The 20787-nt window shown below is 36.4% G+C and overlaps 1 protein-coding gene across 8 annotated transcripts in view; it reads right to left on the reverse strand.

Annotated features, from left to right (window-relative positions):
• The window catches only part of KCNT2 (potassium sodium-activated channel subfamily T member 2), a 227286-nt gene that overhangs the window by 34459 nt on the left and 172040 nt on the right, over positions 1-20787 (reverse strand). For 6 of the 8 annotated variants that reach the window (XM_074317059.1, XM_074317058.1, XM_074317060.1 and 3 more), the window contains 4 exons: positions 18973-19044; positions 15402-15536; positions 7687-7798; positions 1011-1112 (listed from right to left, as the gene is read on the reverse strand). In XM_074317059.1, coding sequence (XP_074173160.1) covers positions 1011-1112; positions 7687-7798; positions 15402-15536; positions 18973-19044 — 421 coding nt within the window. The remainder of the gene's footprint in view (positions 1-1010; positions 1113-7686; positions 7799-15401; positions 15537-18972; positions 19045-20787) is intronic. The other 2 variants (XM_074317057.1, XM_019746392.2) reach the window with 1 other exon arrangement.

Consider the following 20787-nt stretch of genomic DNA (forward strand, 5'->3'; position numbering starts at 1 on the left):
TGTGTCTGGAAACTCTGGGGTGAGCAGAAGGGCTTGTTCTCCTGTGCTGGGTTCGTTCTCGCACTCATCTGGCAAAAACAGATGGTTTATGACCTGTGCCATTTCTAGAGGCACGTTAGCCCAAAGACCAGTAGAAAAACTTTCACTATCTTTGGATTAGTTTATTCCGTCAAGCATCACAGAAGGGGTACTTAAAATATGTTATCCAAAAGTGAATACACACAACAAAATGTGTGAATGCTTCATTTGAGATGAAAGTTATCAAATAATTTACAGCCCTGTGAATAACTTTTTCTCTTCATGGAAATATTTAGACATTGTCTGATGAATTGAATCAGAGAATATGAAATATTACTGCTATTCAGTTTATGGTAGAATTAAAAAATATTAAAATATATTTGTGTAAAATAACATGCCCATGAATCTCTTAGCTATGATAAAAACGACAATGTTAACTTTGCCATTTGAAAACAAACTAACTGGTTCTTAGTCATCGTAAAATCATTTATATATTTTTCTAAAATAGGCAGTAGTTAGCAGATGTTTAAAATGTCCTCAGTTTATCAGTTTATTGGCATCAATTTTACATCTTATTTAAAAAAAAATGCATATTATGTGAAGGCTGATTTTTTTTTTTACTTAGTAATTTTTCTTAGCATTTTTTTCTAGTAATATAGTCTAGTAATTTAGTAATACAGTCTTGTAATTTAGTCTAGTAATATAGTAATATGCAACGTGTATTAAAATGTCACAATAAACATTATAGGACACTGTTGCTCAAGAATGCCTAAAAATTATTTCATAGATTATTATTCTGAAAAATAATGTTTTCTTACTAAACATCTCATAGGCATATTTGTATCATTAAATACATGAAATGAAAATACTGAGTTACTTCCAGAGCCAATTTTGTGTTAATGGCTCCATGGGAAACACTAAGTATTTATTTAATGAAATGTAAGTGAAATACAAAATAGACATTTTAGAGAGAAAAAAGGAATACCGCATACCTGGTAAAGAAGAGTATCCAACATACTGATGCTAAACACCCTCCCAGCAGCAAAAGGCAACCGGAACATGAAGGCCAAATTAGAACCTCTCTCTCGTTCTTTCTGTTCAAAGATTGGAAATCGAAAAATGTGTGAGCATTTTATATTTCATGCTTTTCTACTCAGTTAAATTTTCCTGACGTCTGTTGAAGAAGATATTATACAGTTCTTAGCTTTGCATGTGTCGTTATTTCATTTAAAGTTGTATTTTTAATATGTCCCTTTAATTTTTATTGCCAAGATTTCTTAATCAATTAAAATATCCAATAGCTAAGAAAGGTTAATCCTTTAAACATTCAGTTTATTTAGTTTTCATACCTGTTTCTGAAAAGGATTTCAGGTGATATAAGAAAAGGAACACAATAAACACAATAAAATCATTTAGTCAAACTTTAAAAGGACCCGAAAGCCACATGACTTGTTGTAGCACCTAGAAGATCTGTATTGAACATTCTCATATGTGAGGAGAAAACAGCAGGTTGGAGACCTCCCATCCAGCCGCGTCTTCCAGCTTCCTGTCCTGAGTTTTCATTTCTCTGTGTGCCCTTTAAGTCGTGCCAGCTACACCACAGTGCAGCTAAGCTTCTGTAAATGAAGAGAGAGAGAGAGAGAGAGAGAGAGAGAGAGAAGTAAAGTGTGTGTGCGTGAGAGATGGTGTATGAGGGGTTCCTTTGAAAAATTCCGTTGCTATTCTTTCCATAAATGAAAACATGTGAGCAAATATTTGTATAAGATTGGGAGGGCTTTCTTAGGAATGCAAGTGACCCTTGTACTTAGCAAATGATAACCTCAAAAATGCTTTCATTCATTGCCCCGTTTCCTTTCCTGGGAAATACAGATCCAGTTAAGCAAAGAACAAGCAGCCCTTCATCACTGGGCAATGGCTGGAAGCTCCTGTTCCTCCTGTAGCAAGTTTGGGGACCCCCGGGGCAGGGGAGCCCCCATCCACCTTTTACGAGGGAGCATTACTGAAGGCCTGAGTGGGGAGATGAAGGCTATGTGTGGCTTGTCGTGATGATGGTATGACAGTGGCTAGACCCCTCGGCTCCCCTGGGAAAACAGGTAAGATTGGGGCTCGGTATGAGCCCTTCCGGGGAGCAAGAGCAGTTTCTCCACCACATCTGCCGTGTCTGTCTGGTTGAGGAGACTGACCAGACTCTAAGAATATCCTCGCTTGAGATGTGTAGACAGTAAAAGGAACGGCAGGCCAGTGGCGTCCCCATTTCTGTCTGTGTCCACTTCATCATAATACATTCCCTAATTTATTAGCCTAGGTGATAAGAATGCTTCCTTTGAACAGTCCACGTAGGTGGTTTGGACATGACTAGAATTAGCTGCTTTTATTGCAGGGTTACTGGGTTTTCCTACGAAGTGGGGAGCAAGTCTGTTTCCTAAGGTGTGGAGAGCATCTTGGAGAGGACAAAGCCATGGTAGCTGAAGCCCATGCTATAGCAAGTAGCCGGAGTACAGGGCTGAGACCCCTGATAATTGGAGGTGCAGCATCTGTTGGGGGCCGAGTGGGAAACAGGAAGATTCCTGGGGTTCCACGTGGCTCTTCCACAGTCTTTTCCAGTGCCAGGTTTGGGGGTGGGGGAAGTGCTAACCTCTGTCTTGTGGCTGAAGAAAGACAATCCTCTCCTCGTTTACTCTGCCAGCTAACAAGGTGTCTGGGCACACCACAAAGCACACTTTCATGTTTTTGCATCTTTCCTCATGTCTTAATTTCTTACCAATGTTTGCTGTTTGTGTTTACTGTCAGGCTTAGCCGGAATAGAAATAAAGAGGGAATGAATCTGTTCATATTTATATCCAGAGAGTAGTGGTGACTTGATGAAGGAGGGAGACTTAGGAGGGTCTCCCAGTGGTGACATATGTGTGCTGGAGGAGGGCGGGAGGGGGCACACAATGGCAGGCACGGCTGGAGTCAGAGGACAGGGGACACTGGGCAGATTTCAACATGTAGCAGAAGACATGGTATCAAATGCTGTTCAAAAATCAAGCAGGAGGAATACTGAGAAGAAAGAGCCATAATTTAGTAATTAGAACATGATTGCCAACCCAGCTTCTCTCTACTCTCTCAGTGGGCAGCCGTCTATTCCTTGGCTTGAAATATTTCACCTAGAACTTCTGCACCCATATGTCAGCTTTCAGATGTATTCTCAGCCTCCAGTCATGAATGTCAATCTGTGTACCGTTCTGTAAGCTAACTCTTAGACTTTTACTGAAATGAATTTCTCCTCATGGTGAATCATCTTCTAACTAGTTAATCAAAGTTACTAACTAGTCAATCAGAGAATGTTAACACAGCCCCCACATCAATTTGATAAAAACAAAAGGCCAACGATGTCACTTCTCCCAGGTCCTCACTTAACTGCACTGTGTAAGTGCTGTACTTCCATGTGGGGGGAAAAAAGAATTAGAAATAACTAACATTTAGTCTTACTATGTAATCTAGTTTGATTTTTGGGATATTATCATTTATCTACCTCTCTGTATCTCAAAAATAATAATAATAACATATAGACTAGGAGTTACATATTGGCAGCAAATAGTCCAGATCTGAACTGCAGAGGAGTTTCATTTGTCCTGCAGATACTTCCTGAAGTTTAATAAGTTTCCAACATTTAACATAAAGCTTGGAATTTCTGATTTCTTTTCAATTTGGAAAATCTAATATCACAGGTCATGGCAACAACTGGTCAGAATTGAAAGTATCAGCTCCCTTTTAGATTCATTCTTAAATTAAAAATTATGAATAAATCAAAGAAAAGCTGTGCACACTTTACTTATTTTTATTACCTGCTTGCACTGGCACAGTCCTACGATTTCCACTTTGGAAGATAAGACACATAGTCTGAAATGACTCAAGGAATGTGCTAGCACATACCTGTGTAGCTAGTAACTGGGGTGAATAGTGATTACATCAGAAGCAACACAGTAAAGAAAAAACACATTTTAAAATGTGTGTTAAAGAAAAAATTAGAAGAATGCTTTCAATTCACTATTCCCCTGGCTTATGAAAAATTCTAATCAGTGCAATCAAGAAACATTTATCAATTAACTGTTATGTATCAGGCACTGAACCACGTTAACAAGATGCAAAGATAATTAACAGAAGCGTCCATTTTGCAGGTATTTGTAGTTTTACGGAGGAAACAGGCTTTAAGGAAAACATGTACGAAGCCATGTGACATGAGCTTCTAGAGGTCTATATAACAGGGGCCTGGGGGGGATGGTGTCTCGATGACACAACATCAGAGTTGAGACTTAAAAGAGAATGTTGCCAAGCAAATAGGAGGCAGTCACACATGCCATGGGCATGATCTCATCACTTTTGCTCTTTTATAACATGAGAGATGTAAAGTATTTGTATTTTTTAGGCTAGGATTTGGAGAAAAGCAGTCACTGTTCTTTCTCATGCTTTCTATAAAACTTTAAAATAAATGAGGTATCTTTATTTTAAAAAATAAAGGTGTGTTCTATACCATTTAATGTTATTCAAAAGCTGTAATTCATTAAACAGAACAATAAGTTTAAAATAATTAAATCAGCCTAAATCTGCATGATTAAGGAAAACCTGAAAAATAAAACAGCTTATAAAATGCAGGGACCTCAGTAACGAGAGATGAAGACGATTCGGCACAGAAACAGTTGGCACTTCCCATTGGGGGAAATTTTGGAACGAAAAAGATTAGGAAATAAACTTGACACAACAATTAAAGGAGAGAATCCACTCTATTTGACTAGGTTATCACTGTAGAAATTAGGTATTGACTAGTCAATACCTAGGCAAAACCAAAGTTTGCCTTATTTTTATTAAGCATAAATATGATAATTTAAGAGATAGGCTTTAAGTAAAGAAGGCTATGAATTTAAATGTAATATTTAAATATCTAGTCCATGGAAGAGAAACAAAGGATGCATAAACCTTCTATTAAAACGTGTTATGACATGGAGGCCTGGGATAAAAATTATGTCACGGTTGTGGAAGATGGACAGGAGTTCAAATGAATGACTCATTGATGAGTCTTGACTATTAGTTTTGTTTTCATGCTATTTCCAAAAGACTGTTCCATATGTTGCCTTGTTAGCGTAATATCAGGTATGATTGAAAGGTGTGAATAACAAAAGGCACTCCTATCATTGAGGAAATTCCAAGGGTTTTTGAAGCTCTGTGTCAGGAGCTAAGGGCAAAGACCAAATATGTTTTTCTTATTATAACACACTATCCATCTCGCATTTTTATTACTTTGCTTCTTACATCAGTGTGTAATTACCATATGATTCCTAAAGTGTAATTATGATCATCACTGGGGAATGCTGATAGTTCAAAAGCAATTTTAAAGAAGCGGTCTTGCAGAAAATTGTGCCCTAAGTAGGAATAAAAGGCTTTTTTTTATGAAACGCATCAACTCAAGAGAAATGAAATAAGTCTTGAGAGGGAAATCAAATGAAAATTTCTCTTTTTTCTATTGTTGTCCTCCTCTTCTGTGTTTCATTAAGACGCGTCACGTGTTCCATCTCTGCTTAGCTCTTGGACGGTTTCTGAAGCCTGCTACACCTGCTTCATTAGCAGGAGTGTCTGATCCATCGTGGCCAGTGGCCAACCATGGAAGGATCGTTGGGAAAACAGTGACAGTAATGGGAATACCCAGGAGAAGAGGGCTAATGTAAAACGAAACAAAACAACTCATCCACAAAAGAGGACAAGAAAAGAAAGCTCAGATGAGAAGGAAAATGCAAGCGAAAGCCCTGATGTTCAGGAAATGTTTTGATCGATTTTATAAATTCGAAGAAAGTGGTGTGATCGATGGCGTTGTGAAAATCATGTGAACAAAGTCACTTCAAAATGGAGTCAGAGCTGCCATCCCAGAGGAGTTGCCTTGTATGTCCTACTCCTCAAAACTTTAGAAAACTGGGCAAAATAACCTTTGGACTGATCCTAAAGCACCACTGTATTCCAAACAACTGTTCGCCAAGATAACAAGAAAGTAGACATTATCACTACAGACTGAAAATTAAAGACATGCTTTAGAATTAGCACCACTGTGCTAGCTTATCCACACCCATAGAAAGGCCTTCCTTCTAGTCATGTAATCATTCCCCTTCCCTTTCTCATAAACAACCTTTGGCTTCACCCCCTTATCAGAGCACTATTTGGGTATCTGCCTGAATCAGTGCTTCCCGTCTAGCTATTGTTTTTATTAATCTCAAACAAACACTTGTTGCCTCTGATTTGGCCTTTTATTTTTAGGTTAACTCTAGTTACTGGCTTTGCTTGTGGGTCTCAGCCAGTTTAGCCCCACTTGCCACCCTTTCCACGTTGCTAGAGCTCATGGAATCATGGCTTTAAATGTCTTTATTGCATGGACTTAATAGCTATATTATCTTCCAAAAAATGTACCGAACATGTCTTTAAGTCAGTCTCTTTATTCAGAAGCAGTACCTAACAACAATCCAACTGTGACTATGGTAACTGTGAGCAGTGGTAAGACTCTACTCAGGATGTATGCAACCAGCTCTGAAGATGGAAATGAATAGACAGGGGTATAGAAATGACAATTCTATATTAACAATTGGTCTCCCAAGAATTAGGGCAGGGTCTGGCATCATAGATAATCAAAATTAAATTAAGTGAAAGAAAGAATGAACCAAAAAAAAAAGGAAAGCGTCATTATTTCTCTCGTGTATTGTCAAAAACAATGAAGATGCCACAGCTTTAACAAATGATCACAGGCGTGAGATTGCATCTTTTTTCTCTCGCACCAAATTCTCCCAATAGACAAGCATTGACTACATGCTGAATACAGAGACCATTTTCTCCCACACTCAGCTTGGACACCACAGCTTTCTGTCCAGATGACTTTGCACTTCCACCGGCTCCATGAGCATTCACTTGTTCCTTTCTCTAGCCTATCTGCGTCCCTGCTTTGAAAGACCCGTATTAAATAAAATTTCTACTTCTCAGTAAACACTGACTTTGCTTTCCTGCCTCTGAGACATGGCTAAGGCTCACTTGAGGGGACAGTCTTCATTCCTAGGTAGGCAAGAAACTCACCTTTGTCTCATATTGTGTTGGTGACATTTGGGACGCTAATTTTCAACAAAGCCTAGAACTTATTCTAAGGCCATAAGGATTTCTGAAAACTGCAAAGCCCTATATAAATACAGATTTCTTGACATAGCTCTTGTGATATTATCAATAACATTGACATTATAATTGAGTATATACACCCCTATTGCATTTAACTCTTTCATAAATTGTGCTTTCAAATTATGATTAATGATGACACAAGATATCTCCATTATGTTTACTTGTGATATAAATAGTTCCAATCCATCAATTCACATTTAAAAATGTGAATATATATAAATTAAAATTTTATATATATAAATTATATATACAATTAAGATTTTATATATAATTATATCTAACTTATATCTAATTAATATATATAAATTAAGACATATATAAATATATATAAATTAAGATATATAAATATATATAAATTAAGATTTTAGGTCCCAAACAGCAATTCAAAACATCATTTTTATTTTTACCATATCATGGCATTTTTTTCTATAGGTAGAAATTTCCAGTTATTCTTTCAAACCAAAATAGTTAAATGCAACTTACCTTTTCCAGTTTTGAAAGAGCAAGAGAGTAACAGTCTTTGGCTCTGAATTGCATAAACCTCATGTTAGCTGGGTGCGTAAGCTCGGTGATAATGCTGAGGCTGGAAAACAACCTGCATTAAAAAAAAAAAAATTGCCTTACACTAACAATACAGTATGGTATCTTTTTATAACAACATATTTATGAGTGAGTGATTCTTAGCCTTAGGCTTAAACTACATGCAATTGTACCAGCAGGCTGTGCCCCTAAAACTGTTCTGTATAATGCAAGAAAAATGAGACACCATTTTCCAAAGATGATTTTAACCAACATTTTAGCACCATACCAAAAATAAATTCAGTAGCTTGGCTTTTATTAGATATTTTCTGTCTACAATTATGAAACAGCATACAGGAGAAAGTCACAAAGCTGATTTAAGAAGTTGCAAGGTTACTGTATGAATAATATCGAAATGGAAATTTATAAGGCAAATAGCTATCTTGGCAAAAGTTTCATGTGATGCTCTTATCGTCCACCATGTGAGTTCTTTGACCTCCTGTGCCTCCGTTCTCAACACAGGCTATTGTCGATGCCAAACCTGGCTACAGTGAACTCCTGAGAAGAGGAAACATTTAAGTGAAGTAGCATTTCATTGTCATGAATTGAGGCCCAAAGCTCAGCTGACCCTGTTGTTCTAAAAGGATCCTAAGAATTTTCACATGTCCCATAGCTTTGCATTTTCTTTCTTCCTATTTACCTCCTTCCCAAACACGTGCACACACATGCGCGCACACACACACACATACACACATGCACATGCATACACACATGTACACGCACAGTTTTTTCCCCAGAAAAAAGGAGCCAGGTAATACCATTGCAAATGCCTTTTTATTGCTGCTTTTGTTGTTCACTGGATTTTAGCTGGTGTCTATGCATCCTTGGCAGTTCCCTGGGTTCAAGTAATTGGAGATTCTCTGAGGCAGCCACTAACCGGATCAGCTTTGTTCTCCATACAGTTCGTTCGTCTTTAAACTCAGTTATGGCCACTTAAAATTCCTACCACTAGGCTGAACCCATCCCTTGAACTCAAGCAGTAGAACTGACTGAAAATATCCAGGATATAAATATCCTGTTAGTGGCTCAAAAACAAATCAGCGTCTCCAGCTGATGTTACTCTCATTTTATGTTTGTTCCAGTAGTAAGGGCACTGATTTTGGTGGCTTTACAGCAAAACACTTCTTTCAGATGGAGTTCAGTCTCTGAACTCCAGCTCTACCCTGGAGTTTGTAACTTCCCTCAGCTCTGACTCCCTAATGTTGAGTGATGAGTGATGATTTGCCAGGACCCAGCCCTTCCTCAGGGAGAGGGGGTTGCCTGGGGCTTGACAGCCTGAAAGGGTCTGTTCCCAGCCTGTGCCCATACCTTCCCTGATTACCTGCCCCACCGGTCTGGCTCTACTGGGTGTTAACCAGCATCCTAGTTAAGACCCTAAAAAATTCTTGAAAATATTCTTTCAGAGTGATCTGTGAAAACTGTATGCCCTGTGGTTACCTTAGTGGACAAATATTTGAGCCTTGTCTAGTTAAAGCCATTGAAAACTGTGATATCATCAGGTGTTTCATGAAATCCACTCTTTATAGGAAGATATACAGCCATTATTATGTGGCTTTTCTCCATTTTGAGAGCAAATATTACTGTATATCTTGATCTGGGTGAGCTACAATAAGTTTGATAGAAAGTATCAGCAAAACAGCAATCAGCACATAATTTCTTTTGCTGACTTTTTATGTAACAGATATAATTTTATTTGTAGCTCATTAGTGTTTACAATTGCTCCATTACCTAGAGTTGGTTAAGGAAACTCTAAATCTCACCTTCTGTAAAGGAGGGGTGTTGTGAAGCTTAGAGATCTGGATTGGGAAAGACAGCCGTCAGATACACAGTAGGTACTGTTTCTCAGTTGTGGTCGCATGACTGCTTCCGTAGTTCCCCTCCCCCCCACACACACACATTTCTATTTCTCCTCGAAATGCACTTTCTTTCCTCCTCATTCTCTGTATTTTAACATTCCGACTATTATTTAAAGGTCTTCTCAACTCTAAATGAAATGAAGTCTTAAAAAGGCTTAAAATCAGAATCGTTCTCTCCACACTGTGATTTATATGAATTATTACACTGTCTCACACCAATCTCTGGTTGGTTTTATCCATGCCTAGGCTCTCCTATGAAATCCTGAGAGCTAAAAAGGCAGTTACTCTCTCAGTAGAGGGTAATAGATTTATGCACCTCATATTTCATTAATTAATAAATCATTGTCACAGTAAATAATGTATCATTCTTGTTTGTGTATTTGGGTTTAGTAGATAAAATTTTGATGAAGCGTATGTTGCAATTTAACTAGTTTATGGAGCGACACCATACAATCGTATTTTTTTAGGAGCTTTCTTCTCACTCAGAAGTCACCCCAATGATAGTAAGTTTGATAAAGTAGAGTTCATTTTTTTTCAGAAACGTTTGAAAAATAGAAGAGTGGCCTGATGGAAAAAAATATCAATTGACTTTTGGGCCAGCACAACTCCATCTGCTAAGCTTAGGAAACACCACCATCTGCCAAATCTCATACCATCTGGAGGTTCCAGAAGTATTTATTTAAGAAATATTTTAAAACAATGTAACTAGAAATTAATAAAGGAAACCTCAGCTAAAATTAGGGTGGGGAAGTCCCGTAGCTCACACCCTACAACTAGTAAATTACCTCAAACAGGAAAAAGTCAAGAACTCCCAACAGAAAGACCATGTCAAGTACAACCTCAGTTAATTCAGTTAGACCCAACCGGAAGAGAAAGCTCTGGTCTCCAAGACACATAAAGAAGTATACAGTGAAATTCCTGCTTTAAATTCGACTCTATGAGCTAATAGAGGAAACTACAAACATCGTAAATCATAAGGCTGTAAGGAATTTTCTAAGGGTGATGAATGTGGCTGACTGTTCACAGATTAAGGAGACTAGTGAATGGATAGCTTATGAGAAACACCTAGAACACTGTTGAAATACAAGGCAAGATAAGGAATGTATGCCGAAAGACACAGCTGCAAACAAATGAAAGTGTATTTAATCTTTGAAGATTTTGTTTTTCATTTTCTCTGAGAAATACAGCTTTTATGTTTCATATGTAATATTACTCTAACATTGGGTAAATTTGTGATTACTTCATCATATAATCTTTTTCTAACACATTATATCAAATGCAAGTATACACTTCTGTGACTAGATATATTTGAGGTCTTAGTAAGAGTGATAATATGATTGACTGTATTTAAGTGACTTGTGGAGTTGAAATTAGATAAGACAACAAAATGTATGTGATGGGCCTGCCCTGTTCTGTATAAATAAACCTGTACCATTTATGTTATTTTAAACTGAGAACCTGACCGCATTATCTAAGTCTGCCACCTAGTGAAAATCTAGAACTAGATAATACTTAAATAGTAAAACGTTTTATTGCAGTCTTCAATATCAATAAAGTATCACTTGTATTAAATTATAATGTTTTATATTTATAAATTTGGTTGTCTAATAGATTTCGTTGTATGTCGTTAAAATGCTAAGACTTTAAATCTATTTCTGAGCCTTAATATGACCTATATACCTTTTGCATATAGGACATTTCAGAAATCAAATGGCATAAGTCCCTTTTCCCTAGCTACTAGGGTCGTAATAAAGCAATAATGCAATTGAAAAATGATATAGTTTGTTCTACTTAAAACTTTTCTACAATTAATTTATGTTCTGACTCAGTGATGTAAGAATAATTGTGGAGACGTGTAAAATATCTATGGAGTAGTTCTCTGCCATTCTTAATGACTTCAATAAATATTTTTGATATGCCCAGTTATGCTAACCCCAATATAAAGATGAAAAATAGACCATATACTTTATTTCACAGGCCACTAGGAGAATTCAGACTGGCTGCAATTGTATATTAAAGAAAAACAAGCAACCATAGACCCTATAAATTTGGAAAATGTTTCTAATATTTCAGTTTTTTAACTAAGCTAGTGTGTTACATTATAAATTACGATCTGTTGTGTGCCTGGGAAGGATATTTCTGAGTAACGGGTTTATATAACAGATAGGTATATAGACACACTTAGATACATGAAACACTAGTTTTAGATTACAGGTAGTGTCAGCACTAACACAAATATGAAGTGTTCTGCTTTGTTTGTGTCACCTAAATCATCTTCCTTAACCACTTCCAACACGGACACTTTTGCCTACTCAATGTGTAAGAATCAGTTCCCTTAGAGAGGGGGCCCTAGTATAGAATCCTAAATGGTCCGTTATTCAGCCACTGTGATTGAATTTCTGGTTGCCTGCTGTTACTCGAAAGGGTCACTAGATCCTATCTCTGGAATGTTGTCATCTGCCTCTAGGGAATTTTGTGCAAGGTGGTGGCTAGACAATCTGAAAGGACAATACTGGGCGGGAGAAAGGAAAGAGTGAGATCAGTGTCAGCCAGTAGTAGGTACTCAGTAATTATCTGTGTAGGGTTTTAGCACAGGAGTGATTATAATGACTCATCTTGGAATTGAATCTGGGTAAGAAGGGAGGAAAAGCCCTCAGGTGACGATGGACAAATGGACAGTGAAAAAGTAGTAGAATCTGTGAACAGTAGGTTTCACTTGGGACAAACAATGATGAAGAGTTGGGGGTATTGTAAGAAACATGTAGAAATAAGTAGTGTACTCAGACAGTTGAATGAAACTGAGAATATGGGAGGTAAAATTATTGGTACTTCAAGGTAAAGGCTATGACCATGATAAGAAGTGGCCAAGGGAAGATAGTGAGAAGATCATCTACATAGAGTTGTGGAAATCGTTAAGAATCGTGGAAAGGGCAGGGTTGGCCCAGAGTCACAGTGAATCAGGAACTGAAATCTTCAAGAAACATGAAGAGTGACCACAAGGGTGGTAACTGATTACACCTACAAAATGAAACTCCCAAGTCTGCACAATGTTGGTCATTTATCTACATAGATGATACTTCCTATGCCACAGAGACCTATTGGTGGCTTACTGTTTTATCAGGTAAGACTAGCCTAGTTTAGCATGCATAGATTAGCAACTTAACAACTACTTCACTAATAAAGTTGCATAGAATTTTTCTTCCTGGAAAAATTATATACTTAGTGAACTAATGATGCAGTCGGACCTCTCTACCTCCAGGTTCCACATCCATGGATTTTACTAACCTTGGATTGAAAATACTGGAAAAACAATGTTTCTTGTTGCTGACGTGTATGATACAGTTTGGGCCTAAATGGTTGTATCTGGACTGAACATGCACAGACTTTTCTTCTTGTCGTTCTTCTCTAAACAACACAGTACAACAACTATTTGAATAGCACTCACATTGTATTAAGTTTCATAAGTAACCTAAAGATGATTTAAAGTATACGGGAAGATATGCATAGGTTCTATGCAGATACGGTGCCATTTTATATAAGGAATGTGAGTATTCGCAGATTTTGGTATCAACGGAGATTCCTAGAACCAGTGCCCCAAGGATACCAAAGGAAGATTTTAATGACTTTATAGGCATGGAAAGGAGAACATAGAAGTAATTACTTTACAATTCGGGTATCTAATAGTTCTTTTGATATCTCTACTTGAAACTATTCAGTGTTGATGTGTATACGCACATAAAAATTGCAGAATTTCTAAAATATTCTGCTGAAGATAGGTGATCTTAATAGTTAAGGGATTCAGATTTATTGATCCATTCATCATTCACTCTTTCAACATGCGATTGCCTCCTCACTCAGGTTCTTGGAAGGCCACCTTTGCACAGTCAGTTACCACATGCATAACTGTCTTTAGTTATTCTGGATAGTTAGTTTGTTTTAAAAGATGAATTAGAGTCTTTGCACCTCTCAGTAAGATGGGGATATGTTATTATCTTGGAATCAAAGTAATTTATTCCTACGATATATAATACAAGTCAAATCAATAGAAATTTCACCATAATAGAAATAAACTCACAGTAAGTTCAAAATTAAAATGGCACGTTTAATCGAAAAGACCCAGGATATCCTCTCCTGTTAAAATTATAATTAGCTTTTGCTAAGCATGAAATAAATTTTAAAAATGTATGATTTGACTTTATACAATGGCCATAAATCTCATCCTTTTGAATTAATTTTCTACCCTGCAATTTCCTTTTTCATTCCCTAGAGAGAGAAGAATTGCTTAGATATGCCATATTTTAAACATGTGCTATGCTCCCTTTAAATGTACTACTTAATATATTATAGTTCAGTAACATGTTAGCTGAGTTCTGATGAACTGCCACATCATAATAACTTTAGAGGGTGTATTTCTCCTTCTGGAACAAGAGGTTCTTGTACAAGTTCCGTGTCAATTTTCCAGGTGCTGTGACAGATTCTTTTTATACCTGATTTCCCATCCTTACATTAACACTGCAAAAGGGTTCATTAATTTCTGTATATTTCTTATAGATGAGGGAAATAATTTCAACAAGGTTAAGAAACACGCTTGAGGTCACAGAGTCACTGAGTGCCTGCTGGAAGCTCCGGATGGAGGTTGTACCAGATGGAGTTTGTTCTGTGAGATTCCATGGCCTGTGGCTTTTTCTCCCTGCCACATGAACGTGATAATTATGCTACTAATGATCATAGCAGCTAATGTGTATTGAGTAATTGGAAACTACCAGACACATATATTTTTAAATCTCAAACAACCTGTGATTAAGACATTGAGGTTTAGAGAAAGAAAGTAATTCGCCAGAGATCACAAAATAGTCATTGACACGGAGACTCACACTGAGGCTCTGTCTTCTGAATTCTGAACTCAAACCACAAACAAATAATTATTCCCAGTATATGCTTTGCTACAATATGAAGTTCTGAGTTGGAGTGAGGGGAGGTGATGACAGAGTTCAGGCTGTTTTATTTACTTTCGTAATGTGGTAGCTCAGATATTTCCCTTAGACGTTAGCAAAACTCATAGCACTGAAACAGTATTTTACATATTTATGTTTTAAAATGAATCAGCCCACTTGACACAGATATCTTGATTTATAGGTAATTTTGACTTTGCTTATAGCATGAACTTTCCTCTGATCAGGATTCTTCATATTTACCCAAAGTTGACCAACGTGGGAATTCCTATCTGCGTGAGTTCAAGTCAAGAAAGAGAGGAAAGTAGTCTGGAGAAGGTTGTGACTTGGCTCCTGACGTGGGTGAATTACCTGCTCATAGCCCGGCAACCTTTTGTTCCGAGTTGCCCAGTACGTACATGCTTATCTCTGACCACTGCTGGGCATCCACCCGAAACTCCAACACGCACGGTCCATCACAGATCATGGCTGGTACCGCACACACAATGTTATAGAATTTGTTCTTGTTAAACTTTGCAAGAAAACAGATTTATCATTCTATTCATTTTTAGAAGGCTCACTGACCTGGTGTTAAGAATTTAATTTCACATTGCGCCAGTCATGCACTAGGTGCTAAGTAAGTATTTGTTCTATGGTCAAAAGAGTGAAGATAATTTCAGGGTTAAGTGTCTCATGTTCATTCCTTCTACAAAGAGTCAGAGTGAAGTATCTCACAGATGCTCAGCGGGAAGTAAATGATAGGGCAGCATTATTAAGACATGTACCTGAGAAACGTCTGCAAGTGATAGAGCCACGTTCTCATGACATTTACCTGAAAAGGGTCTGCACATTCACAATCGTTTTGGCGTCTGCCATGTAGTCTTCTTCGGCACTCATGGTGCTCTCTTTGTCCACAACCACCATGTTGGCCGCAAAAGTCACTCCACACCTGAGTAAGTCATCTAGGCTTTGATAAAAATCAAGAGAAAAGGGGGCTTTCAGTAAATCACAGTAGCAGGATTGGTGCTCAAACTTGCTTACCCCCCTCGCCCCCCCTGGGCTTGGACAGGTTGCCCTTGTAGGTGGCTTTCGCAGGGTGAGCAGGGCCAGATGTGGTCAGAAATTACCATACGATACTCTCTACTGATATGAAATCAGTTGTGTTGGGGGCTCTTTGCGTTTCATTATTTTTCAACTGTTTCAAGCATATGTGTTAGGAATTTTAAATAATATTTATGAATTATATAACTAAAACATGGAAAACACCCATTTTTCAATAAAATAGAATAGAACAGGTTAGAACCTTGTTTGTAACAGCACACTGTTTCAAAGACATGTTTACATTTTTATCCCTACGGTGCTTTGGGTAAGAGTAGAAATGAATACTTATGTTAATTTAGATGGTCAAGCCTAATAAAGAAATATAAACTGGGAAATGTTTATTTTTAAGTTTATGTTCTTTCTTTGTGTAAAGCTACGTGCTACAGATAGGTCCTATACAGCCAAGAGCATGGAAAATATATAAATATCAGTGCTATTCAAGCCTACCATTCAGCCAGCCCAAAGTTTTTGAGCAAGTGATTGAATGAGCTGGTTTCTTTGGTTGCGTTAAATAATTGTGCTAAACTAGGATACAAGTCCCTATGAGTTATAAAAAAGTCAGTCTTTCCCCTTACTACTGATAAAAACTTGACCCAGCACTGAATTAAAAGAAAATGTTACCATTGGAGCTGAAACAAGGAAACCATTATCTTATTGCCTCTGCTTCATACGAACTAGAAAAATAGAACTGAGTTAGATAAGAGACTCAACTTGAATGAGTGTGAGACTATTCTAGGTACAGAGTTGATTGAAGACAGCTAAGAAGAATTGGGCTAATTGATTTCCACAGCTTCTGATTTAAAACAAGAATTGTAAAACTTAAAGAACAGCAGTCCCTTCTAGATTCTTAAATTGAAGAGTCAGTTGCCTGAAGATCGTTTCCAAGTGTATGGTGATGGCTGAACTAACCATGTCACGTGAAAGGGAGTTGTTTTTCTTTTAAGGGAAGGCAGGAGGCAGGATTTCTTACTCTGTTATACAGCGAGAGGGTATTACCAAAGCTCTTTGAGCCCAAAGTCCCCAGGAGTAGTCCAGAAAAAATATTCCGCTTGAATCAAGAACAATGTTCTTTGGCAGAGATTTTATGGCTAAAACTGTGGAAATGGAATGTTATTATGAATAAATTTCCTGTGGTGAAAGGGGCTAGGGCCAGAACATCCAATCAATATGACGACTGAGTTTAAATCCCTGAGTGGGTGTTCCCTGCATCTAGGATTTTCATCATAATTGTTCTTAATCTATCACAATAAGTTGTGTTTTTTTTTTAAGAACTAGGTGGACAAAGAATGTGACTTGGTCCCTTATGACCCATAAAGTTAATGTCCATGTCATAGTCCTTGAACCCACCTTATTATAATTTTTAAATAACTTTCTCATATCACAGTTTTTACAGTCTTTTTCCCCCAATTAAAAATAACTTCTCCATTATAATCTGTATAGGACAAGGGAAAGATAAGGTGATAGAAGGTAAGCTTGACTGTAAAATACATAGAGATAGAATTTCAATATGAAAGATGAATATTTCATCAGCCATAAATCATTGAATTGACAACAATTCCACTATGAAAATGCTTGTGCTAAACAGCTAATCCCCTAAATGTGTCAGTTAATTCCATACTCAAACTATTGGCTGTTTTAGTTTGCAAATAAGCTTGGCAAATGATTTTAGTAATTATTAAATGAGTTTTAATTTATAGAAAATACAAAAAAATGGGTGGCATTTATGAGCAATCTAGAAACATTTTGTTCATCGCATTTTAACTTTCTATTATTGTTTTTACACTTATTTAATATTGCATTATAATCATTTTTTCATTTTTTTTATTAGAACTGTCGATTTATTCTTATAACTCTGTGTCTATCCTACTTTCTCCACACTAATCAACCTACAAAAAAATCTTCAGCATGGTTGCTTTACACAGTTCCGCCACCAGATGGCAGCCTAAGAAAAAAAGTCAGTAAGGATGGAAAAAAGTTGACAGATAATCTAATTGGCAAGGCCTCCCTCTCTACCCTATTCAAGGAGAACTAGAATGTGAATGTACAAGTATGGGGAGTGTTTGTGTGTTCTAATTAATTGGAAGTGTATTTATCGTTGTTGTTAAGGAAAATTCAAACAGAAGCCAAAGAAGACAGTGGTATGGAGAACCTCTGTGTATCAGTCACACAGCTTCAATAGTTATCAACTCCTCGTAGTCAAACCTGTTTCATCTCTAATCCTAGGACTTTGATCCTCTCAGTTCTTTTCCTCACCATAAATACTTGTACGGAAGCAGAATTTATTTTGTAGTTTACATAGACAAAGATAGATGGGAGGTTTATTTTTTCCTTTAAATGTACTGTTTTTCTAATGAATTCTAATTCGATAATACTTGCATTTCAGAGTAATATTACTAGTGATAAAATACAGGTTGATTTAACTTTCATGAATTTAAATAGTTTTAGTACATCTAACTACCTTTTAGTTGGGTAGTATTATGACAACTGTTAATGTAAATTATATTAATGTAAAATGTAGGCTAAATATATGTTAGTCTGTCCGGGCTTCAGTATATCCACAGCCAATAAACATTTTCAAAGTTACAAACTGGTTTTCAACATCTATAGGGTGAAATGTAGTTATGAAAGTTCTCAGTTGATAAAGTTAAGCATTTTATTTTGAAGGTTCTAGCTGACATTCTTTTTAGATACAAAATTAACATTTTATAAGCGTATTAGTTTTCTGATCTTTTCTATGTTTTTGTGTCATGTTCATCCATATAAAATAATGTGTTTTTTAATATTAAAGCATTGTACACATTTGACCTTTTAATTAACAATTATTTTTTTAATTAGAAATTATAAACTCTGATATGTGTTCCTAGAATAAAATAAACTCTTAAGGAAATGCTCCAAATTATAAATGTGACTTAAAATGAGCATTTCTGAATTATTTGGAAGGTTTCCAGAAGTTATGATAATGGTATCAATGTATCACGATGCTAAACCTTTCAGTTTTGTCTACCATAATATCGAGAGGAATAACGGTATTGCTGTAAATTACACAAAACTGTAACAGCTGTAGAAACTAGACAAAATGGACAAAATTGGCATGCAGCAAAATTTGCTTTAATTGTACAATAGATTTCTGCTTAGGAAGTTTGAACACTAGATATGTAATACAAGAACATAAGCTCTACATGCAAAATACATATTTGCAATACTAAAATGGCAAATTACACTCATCATGCAACACGGGGCACAGCACAAGACAGACCACAGGACACCACGCTAGTTAGTGTGCCAAAGACTTTGTCACCTACTTGTCAATAGAGCCCACCATGTAGTAAACCATTGGAAACCAACAGATTGCATCCAGAAAATGCATATCTGGCCTAAGTAGCAGATGGGTTACAAAATGAAACACAATGTCACAACAGTTGGCAGTACTTGGAGGGAAAGGAGATAAGTCGACTTAGTTTGCATTTCCAAAACTAAACACCACTGACAAGATTAATTTTAGGTGCTTTTTTCTTAACATTAATTAGAAAATGGTATTTGTCCTTGTTATGAATAATACAGTGCACTCAGAATTATAAAAACAAGTTGCATGTCTGCTTTCTAAATCAGAAACATTATGGCATTATGCTACGAAAACACTGAATTGATACATAAGCTTAATTATGATTGTATTACGACTAAAAAGTCTTATCCATGAGTTTAACAATTATTTATGCAGAGGAGGCCTTATAAAAGGAGGAACTAATAATTTTTTTCTTGGGTGACCCAAAGCACAGGGAACTGATTAGCCTACCTACTAAGAGCACGTCTCTCTAAATAATATACGGAATTGCAACGTGCCCCTTAATGCAAGTATATCAACATATCAATAAATATATGTAGTATATGTATCCATGCACTCTGTGTATTATATAAAATTAAAATGAAACTAATTCACCTTTTAAATTATTGCTACTTAATATATTGTTGAGTAAAAATTTATTATAACTGAAATCCTTACTTATATGCATATTTGAAGAAAGAATCATAAACCTGGAAGCTTCTTTAGAAATCACTTAATCTGTTATGTTTATTTTATGAAGTTATTCTTTCATGCATTTATTCACTCAGCACATATATGTATTCAAAACATTTTACATAATAGACATGTTAATATATTCAGGCATATGCAGAAGCTAATATTGTATTAACTTGTACTATAAGAAATATAGATTTTTTTTCTTAGAACACATGGACAAAAGCACACAATTACAATATATTTCTGAAAAAATAAACAATAGTTTGCACTCAAAAGGCAGAATTGGGAGTGATTTCACAGAGGTGATATTTAATTTGGATGTTAAAGGATGAGTAGGAGTTTGCACAGCAAAAGAGAAGGAGACGGAAAATCTAGGCACAGGGAAATATGGCACCCATGATACCCCAGCTGCTTGTCTCAGCTAGATGAAGTCTGTTCTTCCTCGGCTGAGTCTCTCCCCATTGAACAGCCTCTTATCCCTTTACACTCAAAAAAAAAAAAAAAAGAAAGAAAGAAAGAAAGAAAGAAAGAAAGAAAGAAAGAAAGAAAGAAACCACTGTTGCAATGTTTATTAAATTCCTCCCATCATTTTATGCCCCCGTATTATTACATATTATAAACGTACCTCAATTCATTTTTTAAACCCTGTTATTCCGTATATAAGTTATGTTCACTTCTTTGCTATCAATTATTGATGTTACAAGTTATTTCCAGTGTCTTGCTATTATAAATAATACTGGTATGGACATCTTTAGATGACTATTCTTTTCTAGCATTAGTTTCTATCACTTACCCCAAGACATTCACAGAAGGGATATTAGTGAATCGCAGCTTCTAAAATATGTTTATAGCCCGTGATTATGTGGTTTGCAACAAATATTGTAACAGTTTACACTCCCAGTAGATGGTTCTTTGATAGAACCATCTAGTTCTCTTTCTGGGCACTGCCCTGCTTCTTCAAATCCCAAGGACCACTCTAAGTGCTAACTCAAGACCCTCCACGTCTCTCTCTTTTCCATTTCTCATGAAATGGTTTTATCAGATGACTAGATGACCTTTCAGGTTGGGGTGGTAATCAAAATATTTAAAATCAGTGTGA

Source organism: Rhinolophus sinicus, linkage group LG12 (genome assembly GCF_036562045.2).
Source record: "Rhinolophus sinicus isolate RSC01 linkage group LG12, ASM3656204v1, whole genome shotgun sequence".
NCBI classification, from domain to species: Eukaryota; Metazoa; Chordata; class Mammalia; order Chiroptera; family Rhinolophidae; genus Rhinolophus; species Rhinolophus sinicus.